Below are 27,672 nucleotides of genomic sequence, written 5' to 3'. Positions count from 1 at the left end.
CAATAGATGTATGTGACGTGTAGCTGTGTTGCAAAGAGAGAAATGTCAGTCATAGCAGGAGTTCAGTGGCTGCAAAACTGTGTGGAGGGATGGGTGGAAAAGTGTTAAGGAGTGGCAGGCAGTCCAAAGGGAGGGACCCTAGGAGACCCCTAAAAGCTGATGCACGGCCACTGACTCACATTCAGTTGTTAGACTACAGAGCCTACCTAAAGATAAGCTTATAATAAGTGCATCATGGGAAAACAAAGAGACATTTTGAAGAAACTGGCAGGGACCTTTCAGATCCGACATGTGCTCCTCCGCCAGGCCATGGCAGAGTGCCTGGGAACCTTCATTCTGGTGGTGAGTAGAGAGTGTTCTGATTCTACTGCAGGGCGCTGAGGGTATGATTCTGTTCAAGGAAAACAAGGACTGTAGACTACATTGCTAGACATGTACTCAGTATAGAGTTGTTTCTAACTCAATTCGAAATGTAATTAATGTTTTTCCTATTATTCTCTGATGCCATTTAATTGAATTGAATTGGGATGTAAACTGTCCAATCATAATATTTATTAAACCAGGGGAATGAAATGTACAGTTGGTAGCACTTAAATAAGAGTCTAGAATATCTGCATGGTTACCATGACAGTTTGCAAGCCTCATAAATTGTTCCTTTAGCAGCTGTTTCTATTGGCTATTTTTCACTTAGAAATGTAATTATTGTGAGGTAGTTTCGATAGTCTTCGATAAAAGGAGTTCAGTCAGACAACTCACGTGTTTCTTTAACATGTTTATTAGAAGCAGCATATAGTTGAGTTTGGCATCTAGGCTCGGGCCTCATCACTCCACAGATATACATAGCACGATGAGTGATGATTAAATAACTATCCCCCGAGCATACAGGTGGAAGCTGGGGTGGAAGCTGGGGTGGTGGTGGGGCAGGCAAGCAGCAGCGACGTGGAAGTAGCTGCAGCAGCAGCAGCAGCAAGCAAAGCATAGAGAGAGATCTGGCAGGTTAAATTGAGCGGCATATTAAGGAGACTCTGTTTGGTTGGTTGTAGAGTGGCAAGGGGCGTTATGTATGAATGCAGCATAAGTGCTCGAGTTGACTGCCTGAACTAGCTCGCAGGCTTCGCCCCATTTGTTTAACATATGAGATGAAAGTTATGATCGTATCTGAACATATGAACATTGTGAAGTGAGTGACAACTAACAAGCCATTTGTGTTATCCAAGCAATCAATGAATCAAACCAACAATTAAAGATGCAAGATGAGACACATCAACATAAATGGTTTAAATAAATGTTCTCACTAAAAACATTCTGAAGCCTTCCACCAGCCTTTCTGTTCAATGTGAGAAAAAACAAAAGGTCTTTTGAAAATACCCCAAGGGATTCTGTCTCCTCCTCGTCCAACATGTTTGTGCAGAGAAAAGGTGAGGGTGCTATCGAGTCTGTTTAGTTGTTTCATGAGAAACATAGTTAATACTTCTTTTATCCTCCAGTGCTCTTCTGTAAGACTGATTTGATGTTCAAAGGCAACTTTTACAGCAGCCTTTAAAAAATTGTAAAGAAAGTTTAACTGCTGCTCTCTCCTCATTAAATTGCTGCTTTCTTATATTTCTAGGAGGCAAAGAAACACTGAATAATTTAGACTACTCATAATAACTTAGCATCTCAGACTGCATTCATTATTGCCTCTTTTTTCTTTCTTTGTACTTTAATTCACACAAAACCATACTGTGTTATATCCATAGTTTCTGCTAATGACATCCAAACATCTGTAAGATTCCTTAAAATTAAGTTAAAAGGTTTTTCTGCCTGTGCAAAACAACCTGGAATCCATCTGTTCCTCGTGGTAACCCGCAGAAAACACAAATATCAGCTGAGCACACCGATGGTGAACACCGGGACATTTGTTATGCTGCCCCCCAGCTGGGACTGGTCTGTTAATTCCAGGAGTCTTCAGTCCACTGGGGGTCCGGTCCCTCGGTGGTCAGAGCGGGACCTCCGAGGAGACGGCTCTGCGGGGGGGGGTCAGATTGTTGTCTGCATCAATAGTTCTACTCAGAGCCCGGCCATAACACACACATGACCTCCGAGGTCAGAGAGACACACCCTGGATCTGACGGAGAGCAGGTCTCAGCTAGAGATCTGACTGGAGGTCAGGCAGCTGTGGAGCTCTATTATTCTCTCTCAAGTTTTTCTACTATTGTCTGTCTTCACATATAACTTCATGACAGGGTTGGAGTTTTCAACTTTACTGCTTATGGATTGGATCTCCAAAAAAAGTGTGTGCTTAAGGAAATGTTGCGAAAGCGTTTCTTTAGTAGATCATTCTAGGGATTATTTGTCTAACGTGTACAGTACATACAGTACGTCATTTTTATGTAAAAAAAAATACATCTTTGATGTATGTCCCGAAACTATATTTAAGGTTACTATAGTTTAATATGCTATTTATGTCACTCAGTTTTACTTAAATTGCTGCTACTAATTTTTTAGCCATGGTTGTCTTTATTTAAATTTGATAACTAATGTGTGCTTCTCCTTTAATTGATTGCATGCCTTCTTTACCTGCTATGACACTCTGTAACACTGTAAATGTCCCCGCTGTGGGACTGATACTCTGATTGTGATTCTGACCCTGTCCTCTCTCCAGATGTTTGGGTGTGGGTCAGTAGCCCAGGTGGTGCTGAGCGGAGGCTCCCACGGCTCCTTCCTCACGGTCAACATTGCTTTTGGTTTTGCTGCGACTTTGGGCATCCTAGTGAGTGGACAGATCTCAGGTGAGGAAACTGTATTTTAAGGGGTCAAGGTTTCACTGTTTCCTTTAACCTAATGTTCTGTTTGGTGACCCAGTGACCCCAACCCCCTCTTCTTTCAGAAAAAGAAACATTACTTCTGTTTGAAGCAGTATAAAGCATTTAGTAAGACCACCACAGAGCGGCCATCACACTCTATACCTCCTCACCCTTCAGTAAAGAGAACGGAGAACTTCCACACCACCACTATGTTCAATTTAAATAGCATTTTCATCATTACAGACACTTCCTACTTTCTGCTTATAACATGTGCAATATTAACTTGTAAATGACGTAACTGCCACTGCGTTCTTTGCACTATTCAATACTGCTCGTCACTGTAAATGTATTTTACATGCATTATGTGACTGCTATGTTTCTTGAAGTTATCTGATTTGCTCATTTGTTACTTTTATTATTATGCTGCTGTGTTTATTGCATCTTTGTAACTCTGGCACAACAATTTCCTTCGGGATAAATAAAGTCCTAGCTTATCTTATCTTATCTTATCTTAGTACAATATTTCCATATCTTTTCGTTTTTCATTTTAATGTATTTCTTACACATCATTATTTGTTCGAAATCCCAGATAAGTCTTAATACAGTTTTTTCTTTCTGTCTTTGTCTCTTAATTACAGGAAATAAATATATATTTATTTTAACATAGCCCATAATAACGTATATAATATGTCCTTATTTGGTGTATTAACAGTGCCTTGTGGTCTATTCTGTGTTTTTGTCACCATCATTAGATATAAAGGTTTATAGCCCGGAACTGCCTTTTCGATGCCTTTCTATACATTTTAATGAGGTTGGAAAAACATTGTTGAAAGGAAAAAAAGGGCTGATTCTGTAATATTGTTAATACTATGATTATTATGTATTCATACACGCAGCAGCAAAAGCCTGTGTTTACAAATCCATCCATCCATCCATCCATCTTCTCCCGCTTATCCGTGGTCGGGTCGCGGAGGTAGCAGTTCCAGCAGAGAGCCCCAAACGTTCCTTTCCCTGGCCACATCAACCAGCTCTGACTGGGGGACCCCAAGGCGCTCCCAGGCCAGCGAAGAGATATAATCCCTCCACCTGGTCCTAGGTCTACCCCTCGGTCTCTTCCCAGCTGGACGTGCCTGGAACACCTCCCTAGGGAGGCGCCCAGGTGGCATCCTTACTAGGTGCCCGAACCACCTCAACTGGCTCCTTTCGACGCGAAGGAGGAGCGGTTCAACTCCGAGTCCCTCCCGGATGACTGAACTTCTCACCTTATCCCTAAGGGAGAGGCCAGCCACCCTGCGGAGAAAACCCATCTCGGCTGCTTGTATCCGCAATCTCGTTCTTTCGGTCATGACCCATCCTTCATGACCATAGGTGAGGGTAGGAATGAAAATGACAGTCCCTCAACACCCAGAGCCTTCAGCATTTCTGGGCGGATCTCATCCACCCCCGGGGCTTTGCCACTGTGGAGTTGGACAACCTCAGTGACCTCCCCCCGGGAGATTGGTGTTGATCCCCCGTCATACTCCAGCTCTGCCTCTACCATAGAGGGTGGAGTTGTCGGGTTCAGGAGTTCCTTCAAGTGTTCCTTCCAACGCCCTAACACTCCATCAGTTGAGGTCAACAACGTCCCATCCTTACTGTCCACAGCTTGGATGGTTCCCTGCTTCCCCCTCCTGAGGTGTCGGACAGTTTTCCAGAACAACTTTGGTGCCGCCCGAAAGTCCTTTTCCATGTCTTCTCTGAACTTCTCCCACACCCGCTGCTTTGCCTCGACCACGGCTGAGGCTGCTGCCCTTCGGGCCTGTCGGTACCTTGCAACTGCCTCGGGAGTCCCCCGGGATAACAAATCCCTGAAGGCCTCCTTCTTCAGTCGGACGGCTTCCCTGACCACCGGTGTCCACCAGGAGGTTCGAGGGTTACCGCCCCTTGAGGCACCTAAGACCTTGAGACCACAGCTCCCCGCCGCGGCTTCGGCAATAGAGGCTTTGAACACCGCCCACTCTGGTTCAATGTCCCCAGCCTCCACAGGAATGCCCGAAAAGCTCCGCCGGAGGTGTGAGTTGAAGGCCTCCTGAACTTGGGCCCCCTCCAGATGTTCCCAGTTCACCCGAACTACACGTTTGGGCTTACCAGGTCTGTCCAGAGGCTTCCCCCGCCACTCGACCCAACTCACCACCAGATGGTGATCAGTTGACAACTCCGCCCCTCTCTTTACCCGAGTGTCCAAAACATACGGCCTCAGGTCCGATGATACGATAACGAAATCGATCATGGACCTTCTGCCTAGGGTGCTCTGGTACCACGTACACTTATGAGCATCCTTATGTTCGAACATGGTGTTTGTTATGGCCAATCCATGACTAGCACAGAAGTCCAGTAACAAACCACCACTCCGGTTCAGATCAGGGGGGCCGTTCCTCTCAATCACGCCCCTCCAAGTGTCTCCATCATTGCCCACATGTGCGTTGAAGTCTCCCAGCAAGATGAAAGAGTCCCCTTCAGGAGCCCCATACAGGACTCTTTCCAGGGTCTCCAAGAAGGCTGTATACTCTGAACTGCTGTTTGGTGCATAAGCACACACAACAGTCAGAGTCTCCCCCCCCATAACCCGCAGGCGTAGGGAGGCGACCCCCTCGTCCACTGGGGTAAACTCCAACAAAGAAGCACCCAACCGGGGGCTTGTGAGTATCCCCACACCCGCCCGGCGCCTCACACCTTGGGCAACTCCGGAGAAGAATAGAGTCCAACCCCTATCCAGAAGTAAGGTTCCAGAGCCGACGCTGTGCATAGAGGTGAGCCCAACCAGATCCAACTGGTAACGCTCCACCTCCCGCACAAGCTCCGGCTCCTTCCCCCCCAGATAGGTGACGTTCCACGTCCCCAAAGCCAGCTTCTGTCGCCCGGGTCTGGTCCGTCGAGACCCTCTGCTTTCACTGCCACCCTTCTGGCAGCGCACCCGACCCCATCGCTGTTTCCCGTAGGTGGTGGGCCCGCGGGACGGAGAAGCGGAGGTGTTGCCCACGTTGCCTTTTCGGGCTGTGCCCGGCCGGGCTCCGTGGCAAGCCCGGCCACCAGACGCTCGCCGACGAGTCCTCCTTCTGGGCCTGGCCCCAGAAGGGGACCCTGGGCTTCCTCCGGGCCGGGTATACCTTATTAAGATAAAGAAAATGTTACTTAGTTAAGCCACAGTCATTTGCATCCCTGTCATGAAGCAGCTGTCATTCAGAGAGTTGACTCAGCTTTTTGTCTCCAGCTTATAAGCATAATAAGGAGTGATTATTATTGATGGCTTGACAGACACTAAATATCAACAAAAGGGTAAACTGGTTATCTGAAGTGCTGTATTTACCACAGTGATGTGTGTGCCTGACATGATGACAGCTACAGGCAGGGGGGGCAGAACAGGAAGCAGTGGGCAGAGGAATGCAAAAGAGATACACACAGAAGGCTGGGGCACTTCCCCCTGAACTTGAACACTACGTGGTCTGTAATTGAAAGGAAAGTGAGAGTCAATCCTCAATCCTAGTATCCTCTGTCAAAAGCAGCAACACTAAAAAGGGCTGCGCAGTTCATTCATGCTCAATTCTTCAATGCTTTTATAATGAGGCTGCTCGCCTTTAACACACATTGCAGCTGGGAAAATAAGCTCTTATAATTAGATAGCTCCTACCATGACATGATTAAGGTGTGAAAAGAAGCGAGGCACCCACGAGTGTGCCATCAGAGAACTTATTTTCACCTTCAAGGTTAGAAAAAGGAATACTTCTGAATCTTTTCATCCCTCCAATTTAATTTGTTCCATCCCAACAGGACTTTACTGAAAACATACTTACTAAATATATAGGCTAACAACACTCTTCTAGGAAAAGGGTGGGGGGCTGCACTGTATGCAGTAGCAATAGCAATATGATGTGTTCCTGCCAGGAATCAGATAGAATATGTATGTGTTTATAAAATTCATTCAATTCTCCATATTTTTCTCATCTGTAGGTGGTCATCTGAACCCAGCTGTGACCTTCTCACTGTGTTTACTTGGGAGAGAGCCCTGGAGGAAGTTCCCGCTGTTCTTTTTCTTTCAGACTCTCGGTGCCTTTCTGGGGGCAGCAGTTGTATTTGGCATGTATTTTGGTACGTGACACTAAAGATGATTAATCTAAAAATGTTAAAGTTGAACTGCCACACACCTATAATCCTTAGACAAATCATGATTGTTGTTTACTCAGTGGTAGATTTACAGGTCGTAGCAGGGGACACAAGATGGATGCACCCCGAGGACTAAAACTATTTTGAAACTTCGATTTCCTTGAGTAAATGGCAGCTTGGTGGAGACAATTAAAAATGTACAACCTGTTATAGCTTTGTGCCTGACAGTTTGAACAAAGCCAAATGGTTGTTTGCTCTGAGGGAACAAGAACAAATGAACATCCAGACCTTCTCTTGACAAAATGTAACCTATTTTGTGGCTTACTTCTACTAAATACCCTACACAAGGGATCAATCACCACACTTACACTTTATATAACCCTAACCCTTCATAAATCCCTTTTTAAGGTAAAAACTGTGAAAGCAGAGGCTTGAGATGCCTAGAACACACAATTTATCCAACGACATGGCGATTCACAGGAAACTAGACCTTCCTAGTAATCAGCGACAACAACATCAACCCCAACCAAGGCAACAATATTCCCTTCCTTCAGCTAGACATGAGCCAGAGTTGAATCAATCAAAGTCAAAGTCTGCCAGGACCCTACCACTCAGCCAATTTTGTCATTTTTTCCATTGGCCTCAATAGAAACCCCAAACATAACCTCCAAGAACTTGCAACACTCTTCACGCACCGCCTTTCCAAACACAAACGTATACATCCCCCCTGAACTTATCCTCAAATCTCACCTCAGCACAGCACAATAACCTCCCAATAATCAACACTACCATAGTCAAACACTTTCCGACACTCACAGGGCTCCCACAAAACAAATTCCAGACCGAGGACAATTACCTGACTTGGACCAGAGCTACAGCCCAACACATTCAGGAACTGGTGCAATCAACTCCAACTCTACCAATACCACAAATAATTACACACCCACCCACCCACAGATTGGAAGGCCAGTGCAATCTAATCCTGACCCAGAAACCTCAAACCCCGACCCCAACATGACCCTACCAACAAAACCTTTTTGAAGGTAAAAAAACTGTGAAAGCAGAGGCTTGAGATGCTTACAACAGGAAGTGGTGCACAATTTCTAGTCTGACCTTTGTTGGATCTCTCTCCACTAATCCTGTCATCTTTGTTCTTGTACCATCTAATAGGGGCATAAAGTTATAATTAATAAACCATAAATGTCAACCCTTATGATGCCGCTAGAGACAATGTAATTGATACAGTGTCTGGAAACTATAAATGTCTACTATGAAAGAAAGTCAAAACATTGGCAAAGTTAAATTGTATTAATAAAAACAAATGTAACGATGTGTACGTTCTTCCACCAGATGCATTATGGGACATTAGCCAGGGAGAGCTGATCGTAGTGGGGAATAATGCCACAGCTGGGATTTTTGCCACATATCCATCCAAACATCTCTCCTTGGTAAATGGATTCTTTGATCAGGTAACAGTTTATTTACATTACATTACATTACATGTCATTTGTTAGACGCTTTTATCCAAAGCGACTAACATACATTGAGTACTGTGGACAATCCCCACAGGAGCAACTTGGGGTGAAGTGTCTTGCCCAGGGACACAACAACATGCTGACTGCAGTGGGACTCGAACTCTCTACCCCCTGATTCGAAGTCCATCACACTATCCACTGAGCCACAGCCTCCCTGAGCCCATATTTCTCAAATGTATCACCCCTACTCAGAACAACAGCTGATCCATATAAATCAGCATGCTCTGTCCCACAGGCCAAACACTCCTGCTTGAGTACTGCACAAGTACTGTAAAACAATATAATGTTGCATCAATGTCTATTGTTTCTGGTATTCGGCAATAGACTCCATTCGCGTAATTTGAAAGTTTGATTGAAAAAGAACACAATCACAGACCTTGACGCATGTCTGCTGGAGCTGAATAGACAGCGGCATTGACTCAAATCAAAGTTTGTCTTCAAGAAAAGATTGAAAAATATGAGTCACATCCATTGTAGATATTGCACTACAGACATACTGTACTGTATGAAGGCAAAATAATTGCATGGCTCCACTGCTGGAGCCCAAAATGTATATTCCTCAGAAGTATTACATGGAAATCTGGCACTCCTGTAACAGCCTGATCACCAATCACATCACCTGGGCTCCTTTCACACTCTTTAACCTTTCAGAAGAAGCGAGCGGTGTATTGAGCAGGACAGTGTCACTATTCATTTGATCTGATTGTCTTAACTTGGAATCTGTGTAGAACAGCTTGTAAGTGTGAGAGGAAAAGCAAGGTCAATTAGATCCCGCTCTGCCAGAAGATTCAAATAATGGAGGATAGCTTTGTGCACAGTGTGTGTTCTGTATGATCAAAAAGAGCTTACATTCCAATACTTGATGCAGTGTTTGTTGTTCACTACATTTTCTGAGCAAGTAAAGGTGTATATTGACAACAGACATCGACCGTTTTTCCTGAACAATTGCAGGTAGTATGCATATTCTATTAAATGGTTAAAAAGACCAATAACAGCTGTATACTAGGAATGCCTTACAATTATCAGCAAACTATCTCTTATATAAACACCAGCCTAGGAAACAGCTTGTTATTCTTAAGTTAAAGGTAGGGTAGGTAAGTTTGAGAAACCGGCTCGAGTGCGCTAGAATTTGAAAATACACAACCGGAGAAAATCTGCCACTTCCTTACAGAGCCCCTCCTCCAACACACACGAACGCGCACATGACCAATGAGGGCACGAGATAAGTTTGAGCACAGATGGAAGGCTGACAGGCAGGTAGGCCATCCAGTTATTTTAGCCGGGCCGGCTAAAATGATTGGTCGTGCTTTTTACAGTACTACGGCTTCCACAGATGATATTTCTTTATGGATTTTTTGTCAAAGCACTTAAGATATTCATTGCTATCGGGATGTTAAGAGCATTCCATGGAATATAACAAAAAGTGTATCTCGAGCCGGTTTCTCAAACTTACCTACCCTACCTTTAACCTTTTCAAGACCCTTATTGACACTTAAAAAACACTTCCTCTGAGCTGGCGCCAGCAAAACAACCTCACAAAAGCTGTATAGGGTACCTGCTGTCCAGGGTGGGCACGAGCCACAGCTGCAGCCCTCATATAGACCCTGACTCATCACAGCACGTAGAGGAATCAATACCATATCCACTGTGTGCATATACTGTAAAACTGTACTGTTCAGGCATGAAGTGATTCAACCATGCCAATTGAAAGACAGCCCATACGTTCACCTCTCTTGGGGGGCTTGATGTCAGATCAGTGGACAGTGCAATATCTATGATGTGCTGTTTTCTGATGTAAAGGTTCACAGAGTTCACAAAATAAGTTTTCATTTTGACAGCTCGTCAATTGTCATAGTTAAAATAAAGGTGCATCATCATCAGCAGGACTACTTGTTCTCAGTAATACAAATGAATAAGGATCAAATTAACTTTAATAAAAAGCATTAATAGATCCTTCTCCCTGCATGATGTCTTAGATTATTGGAACAGCTGCATTGATCGTGTGTATCCTGGCCATAGTGGACCCTCGAAACAACCCCGTCCCTCGGGGTCTGGAGCCCCTCACGGTGGGCCTCGTGGTGCTGGTCATCGGCCTGTCGATGGGCTTCAACTCTGGCTATGCTGTGAACCCAGCCCGGGACCTGGGGCCACGCATCTTCACCGCTCTGGCAGGGTGGGGAAGAGAGGTTTTCACGTGAGTAGAGAACTACTTTGGAATGCTTTACAATAATTAGGTTGTCAGGGTGTTGGAGGTGTGGACCCAAAAGCAGTACAAACAGGGAGGCAGGTGTAGGGAAGCAAAAGAAAAGGAGAGCTTTTATCAAATTAAAAGCTGGTTTCACGACAAAAACGTCAGGAGCAGGCGAGGAGGAACAAAAGGAAAGTACCAAACAAACCGGGAACACACAGGAGGGCAGACCAGGGAAATCCAGCAGGACGTCAGACCAAAACCTCACGAAACGAGGAACCGACAAGGAACGCAAGACTAAATACACAGGGGTAATCACAAGACACAGCTGGAGAGGGGAGGTGAAACACAATCAGACAATCGAACAGGAGGGAAAACACAGGAAGGAAGAAAAGACACAGGGAGAACGGAATTTCAAAACAAAACTGGAAACTATACACACAAAGCTGAAATCATGACAGGTTGAGATATGGACACCACCTATAAGTGGATCCAGAAATGTAATTAAGATTTTCAATTGCCATTAAAAGAAAATGTCATTTGAAATCAGATTAATATTACAAAATATTGGATTAGGATGAACGTTATTCCATTGCTAAGTTTCACAATGCTACCCTGCAGTATAAGTAAAAACGAAATAGGCCCCTCCTTCACCAGCTGCAACACTAATGTGATGAACACTACTGTCGTTCCCTGCCAAGTAAACTGACATGTGTTTAATAGCGTGCCCCTTCATTACATTTTGAATGATTCAATATGGGCATGGCTCACATGCTCTCTGACCCGTAACGCTGCATCTCTCTAACATCAGCTGTGCATTCATATTTTATTCAGGCCGGCTGTGGTACGGAAGGTAAACAGAATAAAAGAATGATAAGGACAACATGTATAACAGATTTCTCCCATTCTCTTGCAGGGCAAACACCTACTGGTTCTTTGTGCCCCTCTTTGCCCCCTTCCTGGGGGCAGCCGTGGGGGTTCTGATCTACCAGCTCCTGATCGGATACCATTTAGAAGGAGAAGTGCAAAAAAAGCAGGAGGAGGAAAGGTCCAAACGATCCAATATGACAACCAACGAAGAAGCATAAGCTTTTTACAATTTAATGGCAGCAGGTGACATCCTTGACTAATAATTATGTATTTGCTGTTAAGGAAAACTTCTCTGTTCACCAAACTCTAAAACTAACATTAGCCTTTGGAAAGCATGCACCATCAATCAATACTCATGAAGACATCTAATGATATCTTATCATAGGCAGAACAGTTTCTCAGGAAATGATTCTTTCTGAATTCAATTTCACTTAACTCCAGTGAGCTCTTTCATTTCCGCTTTAAGCAATCCATGCTGCGTGTCTGACAAAACAAATGTATCAGATCACAGAAGAACGCTAAATAAAAGAGTTGAAGAGGTATTTGAATGGTGTCCTGTTTTTTTCTAACTGAGGTGGAAGAAGCCTCCAAATCACCATCAAATCAAAGTTACATTCACACTTCTTGTACTATTCTTTTGTTGTTGTTTGAATAGTTACATTTTCTTCGTATACACACCTAAGTAAGACACATCTTTACATATTTTGTGTCAGATTTTGAAACGGGTAAAACTTGTCTTCAAGTTCCCACCCCCCAAACATTTGTTTTTTATATATTTGTCTGAATAAAAAATGTTTCCAAACTAAGTAAAAACCATCAAGTGATTGATTCTGTGTGACTTGTGATGACCTTTTTAAGTATATTCGCTTTTCTTTATAAATGAACAAGTAAGCTACTTTTAGTTGACCTGCTCTGTGTAGAATCTACCTGGCTCAGAAAATAACAGATGGTTTATAGTAAGAAACATGAGATGGTAAACACCTCTCTGTGATATGTCATTTGTTTCGTATGGATGGCTTTTATATTAACCAAATTAGAGAAGCCCCTAGAGGGAATATTTCCCAAAAATGGAAACGGTTCGCTGTGTTTTCAAGTGAAAAATAAAAGGGTTGGTTTATGAGCAGAAGTTTACCTCAGAGACTCACAGGCATGCAAATAGTGACATTTGCTGCATTATAAATGCCCTCTGAACGGTTAAAAAGCCCCTCTGGGTTTATAGTGCCTCAGGTGGTTATCTGTTAGAAATTCGATCTCAGCTTGAAAGGGCACTAAGGACAAAAAAGGTCAGGGGTATTTACTCAAAATAACACTCAACAACCATAAGACAGCAAAGCAAAACACACACACACACACACACACACACACACACACACACACACACACACACACACACACACACACACACACACACACACACACACACACACACACACACACACACACACACACACACACACACACACACACACACACGAAGTGTATATCTTCAGCAGACGTCCATCAATGCTCAATTACCATTATCAGAGAAGCAAACGCATATTCTGCATCAAAATATCAGTAATGACATTTTTGGTGTGTGGAAAAGAATATCAATAAGTCAGATCTTACAAAGGCTTAAACTTCAGAGACGGATGTTTGACATTTGGAGTCCCTCTCTGGCTTGCCCTTTGAGCAGTTCACCAAACATATCCATTGTCAATCTAACCATTTGCCTCTGAAATGATAATTCATCTTCCTGCTGCCTCGCAGAACAGACGCTTTAGCTTTTGTATTTTACAACATGTCGTCGTATAACAAAAGTGAGGTTCAAACAAATGTTCCATTATAAATATGCAAGGTCTGTTTATTTGAAAAGCGTAAGAGTAAATTCAAAAATGCACTCTTCATTTCCTATGCATTGGACTCAGTCTTCTATGCATGCTGGAGCAGAAGTATGGCAGAAATGAAAAATGTTATCTATGACCAGAAAATAAAATCAGCAACATGAACCGCAAGAGTAATAACAACCATCTTCGTGCTCGACACATTTGTTTGTTGGCCTACCTCGATTACACTGCAACAAAATATAAAAAATCATACACATGGGTCGCAGATTTTCATTTAAAATAAACCTGCAGAATAATAAATGCCGTATTCAACCTAATCTCTATGTCATGTCCCAGAGACATTTCAGAACAAGCAAAGCCAAATACAAGCTTGAACCACAGCGCCACTGTGTGGCCAAGTGAGGAATCTGCAGCTCTTTGACCACTGAGCAGTATTGTGAGGAAGGCACACTAACACCTCAGGTAGGGATGAAGTACCATAAAGCGCAAAACATTAAAGTACTTGTGTTGAATTTGCTGCAAATGTAAAACTAAACTGATATTCTGTGTTGGCCAATTTCCAAAAACCTAAAAGTTTGATTTATATTCATGCCAGATAACATTCTAATAAATCATTATCCAAACAAACCTCTTTTCATTACTATTTACTTTGGACTAAAACGTGTCTGTCCTTTCAAACTGATTATTGCGGCACATGTCTGAACTGGTGGATGCAGACACAGACTGTTTTATAAATAAATATAAAGAAAGACATATTGTCCTTGTATCCTCATTCATGAGAATTTCCCTTCCACGATGCACTCACTAACTCCCTTCCATTGCTTCGCAGTACAACAGGAATATCATTTTACACAAAGCGTGGCGAAATACATACGTTCATTCTGTAACAATGTCCTGTAATGGAATACTGCCACGGTAAACACATTACACTCAGCAGGAAAACATGTGTTGTGATGACTTAGGTAATTACCTTTCACGTGACCTGCTGCAGATATTATCTTTGTGTGTCACTCGTGATCCAGATGAGTTGAAGTTGTTATGTAAGTCTTAGTCACACTAGGTTCTAGAAATGTCTGAATAGCACCTTAACCCCCAGCCAGACACATTAATGGACTACAGAAGTACATTTTTGGGTTGATTCAACTACGGTTGTCACAAGACATGTCCAAGACTTTGATAATGGTTAATACATCTGTACATAAATTGTCAAAGGCCCCCTATGGGGTTTTTGACCACACTGTATGTGAGGATGCTAATTCATTTTGTTCGAGAGTGGTCGACACACATGCATGTGCAAGCAATCTATGCAATAAGCATTCCTGCTATGGTTTCACACTACTCCACTGATCTAAAGGTGATTCCAATGTGCCAAGAAAAACACTGCCCAAACAACAGAGGCAGGAGAACAATAAGACTGCTAACAAGTCAACATCAATGGAGGCAATGCAGTAACACTGACTTTAAACAAAGACTTCAAAGACATCTTTGTAAGAAAAGTCCACAGAGCACCTTTAACTTTGATCACAAACTATGTTCATCTCAAAAATAAATATATGGCAAAGTGAATCTCAATACTAATCAATACAAATACTTGTCCAAAGCCAGAATCGATCAAATACACAAATAAAAACGCAATTGACAAAATGTTTGGGACGACAACAAAAGTATTAATTTGAAGAAATAAAAACAACCCAACCTACACCAATAGGGGTCAGTATTCTGTACAGTAAATCCATTTTTTTATTATTTAAAAAATAAAACAATTATAATTAGGACGTTTTTCAAAATAAAATCTTAGATAAATAAACTTGTAGTGTGGAATATATTTGTAAAATGATTTAAAATGTTCTTTTTATTTTAGGATCATGATCAAAAATCAATAAGTCTACTTTCTCTTTATAAACCCTGTCACAGCAATGCATTCTCTGGTTTGATACAGGTTGTCATTCTGCAGAGCACTGCTGCACACAGCCACTGTTTACACACATCCAAATCTGTAAATCCTTCTGATGAATGCCAATTTCGACATAACATCAATCACTATTGTGCTATTCCCGTAAATCTTTGACATATTCATATTCTTCAAAAAAGTTCAATATTTATGAGTGTGACTTTGCTTCTTGGCCTTTTCTGTACCCAACCCACTTTTGCATGCCTGAATTTCTAAATCGCAGCTATGCGTGGTGACAGATCCCGTCATTACAAAGCAAAAAATACAGTACACAATGAAAAACTGATTAGCATGACTCAACAGAAGACACTCCACGCCCATGACAGCTATGTCTGAGGAAGATAATCCGACAGTTTGGCTTCCTTGCACTTTTAAGATTTTAAGACAAATAATAAGCTGTTAAGATGCAAATGTATCTAGTTTATCTTCATGTGAAAAATTCGAGGATTAGAGGGAAACGATCACATAGTTAATGTTGTAAAACGATTGCAGGTTTGGTTTGGTCAACTCAACTTGATAGTTAGGTTTAGGCAGTAAAACTAGTTAGAAAATAGATCCTGATTGTGGTTGAAAAAAGTATGTTTGTTAAGCTAAGGATGTGATGTTATCATTATAAAGTATCTCAACTTTTTGTTCCTCAGGGGTTAGGGTTACGGTTAGGGTTAGGCAAGCACAAAATGATCACACTTAATACTACATCAGTTCCTGCTGTGAGCAAGTATTAATGACGTGGGTAGGTTAACATCGGAGTCAGTTAATAGCTCTGTGAATAACAAACAGGAGGGACCCCCCAGTTGCATTACTTGAATCCCTATGAATATGAAAGACCAGGAATATTAAGAAATACAGAAATACATGTAGGGAAATTGAGGATAATATTTGAAAGACAAAAAAGCAATACAGACATCTTTTGTGTTCCGATATGTTACATTGTATTTCTCTATTCAGCATTCACAGATAAAGGCCAGCAGTAGTTACAAAATGATTAAATACAGCAAGCAATACCTGTTTCATTGTTTCCATGGCTACTGTTATTGTAACCTGTCCACTGACTGAAGGTCCAAGATGTCTGTGTGCAGTTACATTTATGTTTACTGCTATTAACTACAGGAACTCCAGGTTTAATTGGCTCCCAGAGATTATATACAAAGTCCATTTAATGTTTTACTGCTAAATATATAATGATACATGATATGGCAAAAACAATAATTTACAGTGACATCTTCTTGTTGGTTGGTCATAAAAATGGTGTTTTATTAGAGGAAACATTGTTTTGTGACAGGCTATATTTGTAGCCCTTGGGTTAAATACCACAACACTGTCAGAGGAAATGACAATTGGGCTGTTATGAATCAATGTGTGCATGCAACAACCATTCAGCAGTGACTTTAAGTGCAGACGATGCGGGATTCAAGGTCTCACCAATCACCAACCTGCTTATTACTGCCGGTGTTAACTCCTTTAAAAACATCCTAGCTGTGTGTCAGGTACTGCTGGGATAATCACAATACACTCAGGTGCAATGCAAATGGTCTACGTGTAAAAAGCCACATGAGACACACCAACTAGTTTGTGGCTTGATTAATTCAGCTGTTTTATGATTATATGTCTATTCATCCAATTCAACCATTGTGGTTTTGCAATATAAAAATGTGCAAATTACGACAAATTTAAGTTAAAAACGTATCAATGGAAAATACCACAGTGGGCATCAGAGAAGCTTAAATTTAGTAAAACTTTTATCTACCTCTGAAATATTTATTTTGCGATTCATTCACAATTAAATAAACAGATCTCCAAATGTAATCCATCAGATTTGTTCTCTTATTGAGGGTTAAACAGCTGTTTGTTTTTCTTCAGGCTCTTTATGCCAACATTTATTTTCCTGCATGGATATTTGAAAACAATGGCAACTATTGTTTTAACAAATCCATGGTCAGGTCACAGACTAAAACTCCCCATGTAATCCATCAATTTGAGTTAATGCCAAACACATTTTTCAAACGTTAATGATGATTGTACAGGTGTGTGTTCACCATACACATGTTCTATCAAGCTCCACATTTAAATTTGGAGGAATTAGTGATGAAATACTTCTAATTTTGCCTTTAAAACGGCAACTGGCCTATTTTCAGTGCAGACCTTTAACATGTGATAGCAGGAGCAGCACAGGTGCAGTGAGTTAACATTGATGTGCTGGATCCACAGAGTCCATTAGTCATGTAATTATTCACACCTGCAGCGACCCTGCATCCATTAAAGTTATAACTGCTTGAGAGGGACGCAGTTGCAGTACACAAATCAATTTTGCGCCAGTGAAATTAATAAATCACGAGATTAATGCAGACGCCAGTTGGGAATTGCTTAAGAAAACATGCAGCATATGTAACCGTGAATAAATGTCTCTGTACTATTATTAATGTGCCGTAATGAATCAATTACAATAAGATTACCTTATTCAGAATGTAAAGAGTAAGGTGTTGAAATGTTACTTTGTTGTTTTTGAACAGAACAAAGGAAGTAAACCTGAGGGCATTCATGTAATGTGGATACCAATACGCGTTGTCTCTCCGGAGTAATGTAGTGGGATTAGTGACACAATGCAGAGGTATTTGCAGACACAACTTTAAGCTCTCAAAGGATTTAGGTGTCTTATATTGTAACAGTGTTGTTCGTGTGTATCATAGTTGCTGGCATGTAGCAACGTGGCATTAGCACCATGGGGTAAAAGTCAGGTCAGGAATCACATTCTGCTAAAGGTCTGTTTTTACTCAGCAGACTTCCCTGTCTTGAATTAAAGAATCAAATTGCAGGAAATACTTGCTTAAACCTGTCAGGGAGATTATGTCATAAAATACTACGTTATTCAGGAAATGTCAACAAGTGTTTCTTTGTGCTTTGTGCTCGTACAGCTGTGTGCTGCGATCCTGAAATATGACATCATTACAATCTTCTTCCATTCCTTTATCAGCACAGAAAGTGAAGCCTTTTACTTACAGTTGTTAGTTCATTCATTTTAAAGCTGCATTAAACCTGGGTGGATCATCTGAGAAAGTTATCTGACTATCAGACTCTCAAATCAAATGCGAAATACTCATTGTTCTTTGCCAGTAAAGCATTGGGCTGGCTGTCATTTAATGATTGACGTTGTTTTCTGGGTGTGGTTTTATACAAGCTACCATTGTCTGTCCTTTAAACCAAACCCTGAGCCAGAATGGTCAAACGCTGCAGGCACGCTACGGACTAGCTCCTGCTGGAGATTAAATCAAAGTTGTTCAAATTTGAAGGTGTTTTGAATAACTTAAATCAGAATCCAGAAGAAACCATCAGCAACTTGGAAAACTCAGAACCGTAAAAAATAGAATAACAGAGACATGCACAGATCACTATCAAACCAACACACTATACACAAATGTTAATTAAAAGGTTTCTTCTTTAGGGGCAGAACATTTTGGTCAGCTAATATCGGCTTTGAAGCAATTCCTTAGCTGTTTGGTTAATGTTGGCTAGAGTTACGTCCATTACCCTTTTCTGACTAACATTGCAACAAATCCTTTTACAAAGGTTGGTATATTGTATAAGTTATTTGGTGTTAAGCAACACGAACAATAACTGTGGAACCTGTTTAGACATCAAAACAACTTGGTTAGGTTTTAAAAAAGCATTGTGGTTCGGGTTAAAACAACTACGAAACAGTTTCTGTTAAAGTACATAATTATTGTCACAATCAAGTCATTTTGACTTGTGATTTCACACTGGATATGAAGAGCAGCTCGTCACCATGTACCTTTGGACCTGTCCCGGCTCAGGATCATGTGGGTTATAAAGGAACAGATTAAGTGTGTTAATGTTGAACTGTTACACTTTATGCATTATAAGTATGGACCATGTTAGAGCATTACAGCTCTGCCAGGAGTTTATTTTTCAGGGGCTACTGCCCACAGGTGGTCTTCATCTCTCATCTCATCTTCATCCTCATTTCTACATTTCACGGTGACAGGATATCTTCTCTTTGAAATGACTCAGCTTAATTAGCATACAAAAACAAACTGAATAAAAGCTTTATTACTGCAGCTAAATATTTTTTACCTGACCTAATAGAAGATGTTATGGCAGTTATTGAAAAGAAAAATAATGTATAATAGCTTCTCTCTTTGTAGCTGACTGACCTCTTTATTTGATCAAACGTAGCACAGGGAACTGTTTCTCCCAAGTAGAAAACAAAGCCACTTGCATTTGAGGCACATGCATCAGCTTTCAGTCCAACCTTTAAGTATTGTTTACAAAATAACAAAGTAGTTTAAATCCGATGACTGAACTGATATGACACGTGAACACCACAGGATGACTCCTGACATGGAATTGCAGTCAACCAAAACTGAGGAGGATCAACAAAACTTTGACTCATTCGCCTTTCATCCAATATGGATGTTAGTTATGGGTTTTCTAATGTCAGTGGCACACCCAGAGATCATCCTGGACCTGAAATAGATTGTTGACCAATGTTTTGGTCCAATTAAAACACCCTACTGTATCCAAGATATATAAGGAGTGTACACCGTCATCTCCTAATGATAATTATAGAATACAGTAGCAGTCTTATTCATTTATAATCTGAATTCACCCCCTTATTTAATTTTAATCTTAAACCGAATGTTGACAGATGGCACTTCACCACCCAGTTGATTTATTCTAATAAACTGGTTAAGAAAGAATTTGATAACGTCAGCGTTTTGTACCATTTGGGCGGTTACCCTGACGACATGTTAATCGGCCCCTTTCTTGTCTGATTAATATAATTGACATTAAAAGGTCACTGAGCTCTGATAGAGCAATGGAAACAATTATTCCTCCAAATGGAATGATGGCTCATAACCTCGTTAAGGTTAGATAAAAGACTTGACGGTCATGCATATTTTGAGTTTGCTTGATTATAGTTATAGAAACAGGAGACTTAAGGTTAAGACAATTATAAAAAAAATTAAATTGGGGATGATTATTACAATTGAATAATTAGGACAATTAAATAATTATGAAAGCTGAAAAACTGCATGCTCAACCAGTCACCTGCATGCAATGTGTCCCAGCCACTGAGTATTATTTGTCAGCCATCAAAATCTCATATTTCCTGTGTCAACATTGATAATTACCAGTCTCAATATGTTGCCAGTGTTACCATACTTGCCACAATTGTATATGTGAAGATAATATTGCAATAATACTACGCTAAATTCAACCCTCCCATTAACACTGCTGCATTGTTCTGGTATACAATTCTGCTATCCACGCACATCTACTGATCAACTGATAGCAACAGATTAATCTTTGCTTTGAAATATGCTCTAGGGATCCTAAATCGCAAAATATCAAAGCTGACTTATTTGAACAATACCCCCTGTTATTTCAATATGATCAGATTTCCACTGGTTTTCTCACCATAATAAACATTTGCATGGAATATTCCAGGAAACATTTTTTGATTATTTGCTTAACAACAGGTACAACAGGTTCAACTGGTCTGACGATAGCAATTCTCAGCAGGAAGACGTTGGAGAAACACCCCCTCTGTCAGTTACCCACGTTGTCACGCAGAAACAAGGGACAGGTGACTGACGCGACATTCAAAAGGGCCTGCAGTGATTTGTAGTTCCTTTTACAACACTGGAGCGAACAGCAACCTGTACACTCCTCAAGGCCATGAGATAATATAACCCAAGCTTATTCTCCCAATGGAAACACCGGTAAGGAACATTTCAAAAAAGAATTGACTGTGATTTTATTGAATTTATACTATTCGTGTTCTAGATTTAAAAATATGGTGCTCACATTTGCTATCCTGCCTTTTCCATCCAACTCTGGGTACTGTTGTTGTTATACAATAAGCTGTTGTTATATTGGTTAACATGCATTCGACCTGCAGAAGCTCTCTTCTAAATATCACTGTGTAAAATGTAAAATACAATCAACATTACTGCTTTATTAGGAAAATAATGATCATATGCACCTCTTTATATCTATTGGTCGTTAGTAACATGATTGTAGTCAACTACAATATTGAATGATGAAGTATAAGATAACAAAAACTCTAAACTAGTGTCACAATACCTATAATGACTTATATATAATACCAAACAATGGAAGCTAAGGGATGAATGAAGGCATTGAGGCCATTTTGTGTCATATCAATGGTATGTTGTCTCAAGAGACAGGGCTGACTCAACTGAAGCTAATACAAACATGGGATAAAACGTTGATAAATGGTCAAAAACATGGATGTGTTTGAGTATCATCCGTCAAGATGATGGGACCTCCAAACAGTCAGGCATTGTCCCCAGAGAATCTCAGGTATCGGAGGTGTGTTTGGTCCAGTATGTTTAAATCACATTTTAAAAGGACAGAACAGTAATAGGATTGTTAAATACAAACTATTAAGTATTCCTTAGTTTCAGTTAAATCATAGTTTGTGCTCTGTTTGTCCTCAGGCACACATGGAAATGGCACAAAGAGAGATCCTGGAGCAGCGGACTAAAGATCCAGCGGAGGAGATCACAGAGGAGAAATTCCTTAAAGATCTCTACCTGTTCATGAAGAAGAGAGATACTCCCATAGAGAGGGTCCCCAACCTAGGCTTCAAACAAAGTATGTATTATCAACCTTTATCACATTTTGGGACCCAAGCTGATTAATGCATTTTACTTGTTTTTAGTGCCAAAAATGTCCTGTTATTTAATAATTGACATGGTATTATGAATATAGTTATTTACCTGCCTACTTAATAAACTAATAATTCCTTTTTTGAGAATAGAAATTCAGATTTATAACCATTAGTCAAATAACTGAATAGTTAATTGACGTCAAATCATTTTCACTTGTTTTATATAACTAAGATTACATTTCTTGAAGCACATTCCTCAATCTTCTGAAATCTGAAAAATGTATGCCATTGTAAATGTTATAATTGTAGTTGTACAGACTTTGTTCAGAGAAAACAAACCGTTTAAACACTTAACCTTGAACGGAACCGCTTTTTTCAGATTTCATAGAATAATAATCAATTATTTGATCAATAGAGTTCTGAAATCGCTACATAAATAATAAAGTGTGTTGACTAGTATCTTTTGTCTCTTTTTTCCAGTTGATCTATTTCTGATGTTCAAGGTTGTCAGAGCGATGGGTGGCTACCACCAGGTAATTACATATAAACAATATATCTATGTATTTCTATTAGTGATAGGAGCACTGTTGGGTATTTGTGGGTTAGGCCTATCTGTCGCCACGTGAACTTTTTCATTTCTCAAAATGTTAGGGTTAGATAGTAAAGATTTTGAAAAAAACAAAAAATGTCGCGACAGATAGGCTAACCCACAAGTACCCGTTGTTGATACAGTATTGGGGTTGCTTAGCAGTTGCTAGGCCAAATGTTAGTATTGCTTGGTTTTGGTAACAAAATAACTAGGAATTTATTTAGTCATTGGGATATATTGAAATATAACAGTCACACTAGTATGAAGTCACAAAAGTATCAGCTACTGACCACCGTGCCCTCTGCCAGGTGATGGCCCAGCAGCTGTGGAAACAGGTGTATAACTCTCTGGAAGGAAACCCCCGGAGCACGAGCGCAGCCACGTGCACCCGCAGACACTACGAGAAGTAAGTCTGACAACGGGAGTGTGTTAGTGAGTGTGCTGAGAGGCTTAGAAAAAGGTTTTATCTGATCAATGTGTTGTTTGTGCAGGCTGCTTCTGCCGTACGAGTGCCACCTGACAGGCATCTTGGTGAACGTGGTGCCCCGTAACCAGCCGAAGCACTTCCACTTCACCAGCTTCAGCAGAGAGGACAGCCCGAGGTCGGCCAAACGCAAACTGACATCCGTACCTCTGCCCCAGGTGGGTGGTGTTCACACTCCAAAAAGATACAAGAGACATAGTTTCTCAGAAAATATGAATTCAATAAATATAAGTTAGCAATATGTAAACGAAGTAAATGCATAGTTATATCCTGAAGTTACTGCTTGTGTCCTGAATGCATGTTAAATGGTATATTTTGTGAATTCTTCTAAATAATGTGGTTCTGACAACATGTATTTAAGATTCACATATTCCTATTGGTTAAACCTTTTCTCTTTTATAAAAAATAGAACAATACATTAAAGCAAATGTGTAATTGTAATGCTGTAAAATATGCTTATTTGCTAAGTATGTAGCTTAAACCAGCTCCCGATTAGCCTAGCTTAGCATACAAATGGAAATGGAGTGAAATAGCTAGCAACTACTAACAACTAACAGCTTTTATAAGTTCACTAGCAAACACTTTATTTTTTTTAATCAGTACAGTTGTAATAATATAGCAACCAGTGGAGAACAAGTCCAGCACATATATACTCACTTAAACCCAATATTTGTAGGCAGATTTGGTTTGGTTTGGATGAACCAGCTCTAGATGTTTTCCGATATTTGTATACCTCTTGGCAAATAAATTGAATAAGATTATTCCCTAAAATGTTCCTTCAACCTCTAACACACCCTATCTTTCCAACAGAACCCACACCCTCGTGAGAGTGTCTTCCCTCTGTCGCCCCGCTACCCTCCCTACTATCAGGCAGCTGTCCTCCCCCCCTACGTCCCCATCTCTTCCCCGGTGTTGACACTACACAGCTCCCCACCCCCCAAGCCCTGGTTCCCTTTCCCTACTCACCTGAACCCGACAGAAAGAGAAAAGGAGCCGCTGGAGCAGCTGCGCTTCCTGGCAGATCAGTACAAGACCACATGTTGCCTGCCTGAGCCTTGGGACCTCAGTCCTTTGGGACCTTTGGATAAAGCACAGAGGCGGGAAACCTACAGGACCCCCAAATCATCGTTCAGCCCACCTTCATCCACTAAAACCCCAAAGTTTCTGAACAAGCCCTCCCCTCTGTACAATCCTCGTAGCCTGCAGGTGATGATAAATGATGGATCTGAGACACAAGATGGCGAGGCAAGTTTGGGAGATACATCAATTCCAGAGAAAGCTAGAGAGGCATATGTCAATCAAAAAGCTCTAACCGCCTCAGGCAGCCCCACTGCCCCAACACTGAGGACAGATGAAGGCGTCTCAACTATGGCACAAAGATCCAGCTCTCCAAAAACAGAAGTAACGATCCGTCCGAAAGAAGAGAGAGAAGGGAGTCCAGAATTCACTGATTTACCTCCTGGTCTCCCTCGAGAGAAAGGAGGAAAAATGGAAATTGTGGTACCACTGTCTGTGTTTCATAACTGGCTCAAGCTGTGTGGGTCCTCAGTCAGGATGCATGGACCCCCGCAGGAGGAGCAAAGGAAATGTCCCGACACAGAGGGAGTCCCTACTAATATGGCATCAAACATGAATCACGAACACAGCAACTCCTCAGGTGAAGCTGAGGATCTGACGCTGACGCGAAGGAATTTCCCGAGCCCCAACCAGAGTACCGGAAATCACCACAAAACAAGACAAGATCATTTTACCAACTACAATCCTCAGCATTCAGATATCCTGAAAAGAGCAGCCAGCCAGGATGTGTTTGGTCAGTGGGAAATTAACAAGTCATCCAGCTCCAGACCCACACATTGCTGGGATGCCTTTGACAAAGAGACCCAGGCTGCCACCCTCCCAGTGAATATTGACTCTAGTCCCCGCACAGTGCAGCGAGACTATGCCACCTCCATATCCTGTAATGAAGACACAGTGCAGGGGGGGGGGGAGAAGTCAGACACGGGGTTAGCAGCTATGCTCATGTTGAATTCACCCTCTAATCCTCTGCTGCAGTTCACCACTGAAGAAGTGATGAAGCTGAGGAAAATCATCTCAAGGCCATTGTGAACATCAGTCCAGATGCTCCAACACCACTTTAAAGCTCACATATTGTTATTTCTCACACTGTATATGATTTGTATATAATAACATACGTTTTTACTCAATACTATGGAAGTTTAAAAAAAACTAACAATCATCTGATGTGTAATAATTCATTCATAAGCAGAGATAGATTTGAAGAAAAATGCCCACTCTTGAAAAAAATGTCTATGAATATATACTGTCATTGTATTGTAAATCTAACATTTTAATAAATAAATGAATGTCTGATGTCTCAATTGTTGATTGGCTGATTCTGCACTAATTCTTTTATTTTGAGATTTCCAAAGGAATACATACATGCAGTATGACTCAACACAAAACTAAAGATCAGACTCAATTGGGCTTTAATTGTCTAAGCTTTGTTTTTATTTGTTTGTCATACCAACATATATTTTATGTGGCGCTTACTATTATGTTATTGCCCTGTCTATTATCGTCTTTATTGTTAATCTCTCGAATACGTAGTGTTGGGAATCTTCAGGTGTAAAAATAAAACGGACACTCCAATCATTGTGACTAAAACAACAACTCTGTAATTACTATTATTGCTTGTTCATTGTTCTATAAACATTTTTCACATTCTTTACAGGGTTTGTTTCCCTAACTGTTTTAAAGACTTTATATGCGAAGCAGTTGTTTCATGATTCAAAGATATTGTTGATAAGAAATCCAGCTGGAACATGTTAAGGCAGGTGTGTTTTTATTGCTTCACTCAGAAGCCTCTTTGTGTGGATTTTAAATGTCTCCTTATACTGTAGGTTATCAAAAACCAGAAACTCCTGTGTTTTCAGTTTGTTTTGCCAAAAGTATTTTAGTTACAGAAGTCACACAGATTAACTAGGCGCAGAACAAGCATCAGACCTTTATTTAGAACTATGAAGCCCTTATGACAATATGGAGCTTGCATGTTGCAAAGAGCGGAATAATCAATGTTATATTCAGGTGAAATAATAAAGAGATCAATGAGAAGCAATGATTAAACTCAAGGTTTTATGTCTGCTTTTCATTTTTAATAATATTTCTGGTTGGTTAAACAGTTCAGATTCAGAGAGTTGATAGGAAAATTGAAAAAAGATGATATTAATAATACGTTTTTCCTCGGCATATTTTTGAAATAGCACCATTTACAGTACAATGTACATTTTCGTGACCAGGATTGAAAGCAATAAATGAATAAAATAAGAAAAGTTTCTCACTCCTCCATTGTGACTGTGGCAGGGTCATCAATAACTGTGAAAGAGACTAAGACAACTCTAGTATCATGATGAATACAAGATGCCAGTGTTCTTAAATAGCATTACATCTGCCATGTTTATCAGTTCTAATCTTTTATCGGTCTTATTAAAGTGTCTGTAAAGATTTACTGCAGGGCAGGTATGTCAGGAATTGTTTTTCCAGTGAGTGAACACACACCCCAGTTATAATTACTGTTGATAAAACCACAACATATCTTTCCTGACAGTTGAGACCATTCAGGAACTCTTCAGGTCCGTTCGAAGTGTGAGGTTGCAAATTTCTCATTTTGATATGGTTGGTATGAGGATGAGATCTTATTTAATGTACCGGAACCTGTACAAAAACATATTTGGTCTGACCTATTTAATAGGCTTTATGAAAGGGTGCAATCCCTTCCAGGCAGAAGGAAGTATAATTCACATTTTTCTAGAGCTTTTGCAAACTAAACCAACTTGTTTACAACAATAAATTACCTACTTTGCAAAGCATTTTAAATAGCATCTCAGATTATCTCCAACTCTTAATGCAAGTCTGGGAAATTGTGTAAGCTACTGCTGCATTGATATGGTTGTGGTGCGTTCAACAGAGACTGACTCAGAACTAGAGTAACACTTTAGACTGATGGACAAACACACTTGAGGCATTCAAAGCTACACAAAGCCCACATTGTAAAATATTTGTCATCTTCTTAGCTTGCTACTTCACATATATATCATTCACATATAACTACCAAGGTACAGCCTGTTCTCCCTGACGTCTTTTGACCAATCTCTGGCCTTTCTAGGTACACAAACCATCCTCCTGAACAATATCTGTGGCATTTGACACTCAGGTGCATTATGTGCAGACTTAAACTTGTAATTTTGAATGTTTGCTAATCTAAGAAGTTAAATTGTCTGTTTTTTTTGGTGTGGGACAACAAAACCCACATTGTTCATGAGGAGTAGTGTGTGTTTGAAATGTATTTATCTTGCTTAGCTATGATGTCCCGTGTTAAATCACGTCACTGCTGATCCATTAGGTAAACAAACAACGGTGAACCACACATGACGATTGTTCTTGTTTTTATCCATGATTGAACTGACCAAACTAGAAATAATAATTTGAGATTACAATTTATAAAGCTGTAATGAACAAATAAACCTCCCAAAGCAATTGATGTGACTTCTTTCATTTCATTTTATAGTATTAAACAAACGGAAATAGTAGTACATTTTCAACAATTAAAGACTTACATGGTCTGTCAATCTAAAGCAGGGGTGTCCAAACT

The 27,672-nt window shown here is 40.6% G+C and overlaps 3 protein-coding genes across 3 annotated transcripts in view; 2 read left to right on the top strand and 1 right to left on the bottom strand.

The window, feature by feature from the left end:
- The first annotated feature begins 234 nt into the window (after window positions 1-234).
- LOC117476542 (aquaporin-3-like) lies at window positions 235-11,737 on the top strand. Its single transcript, XM_034123161.1, has 6 exons — window positions 235-342; window positions 2,645-2,771; window positions 6,774-6,911; window positions 8,277-8,395; window positions 10,438-10,655; window positions 11,566-11,737. Exons 1-6 carry the CDS (start codon window positions 235-237, stop codon window positions 11,735-11,737), a joined length of 882 nt encoding a protein of 293 aa, XP_033979052.1.
- Window positions 10,544-27,672, bottom strand: part of LOC117476541 (rhotekin-like) — a 33,706-nt gene continuing 16,577 nt past the window's right edge. Inside the window, exon 13 of the mRNA XM_034123159.1 lies at window positions 10,544-10,626. Within this exon, the coding sequence (XP_033979050.1) occupies window positions 10,578-10,626 (49 nt within the window). The 3' untranslated portion in view covers window positions 10,544-10,577. The remainder of the gene's footprint in view (window positions 10,627-27,672) is intronic.
- arid6 (AT-rich interaction domain 6) lies at window positions 20,892-25,402 on the top strand. Its single transcript, XM_034123158.1, has 6 exons — window positions 20,892-21,037; window positions 21,779-21,935; window positions 22,432-22,484; window positions 22,849-22,946; window positions 23,032-23,182; window positions 23,835-25,402. Exons 1-6 carry the CDS (start codon window positions 21,026-21,028, stop codon window positions 25,128-25,130), a joined length of 1,767 nt encoding a protein of 588 aa, XP_033979049.1. The 5' UTR covers window positions 20,892-21,025; the 3' UTR covers window positions 25,131-25,402.

The sequence above is a fragment of the Trematomus bernacchii genome, unplaced genomic scaffold (assembly GCF_902827165.1).
Source record: "Trematomus bernacchii unplaced genomic scaffold, fTreBer1.1, whole genome shotgun sequence".
Classification (NCBI taxonomy): Eukaryota; Metazoa; Chordata; class Actinopteri; order Perciformes; family Nototheniidae; genus Trematomus; species Trematomus bernacchii.
Note: the sequence above shows the minus strand (reverse complement) of the source record. Positions and strands in the feature narration are given on the sequence as shown.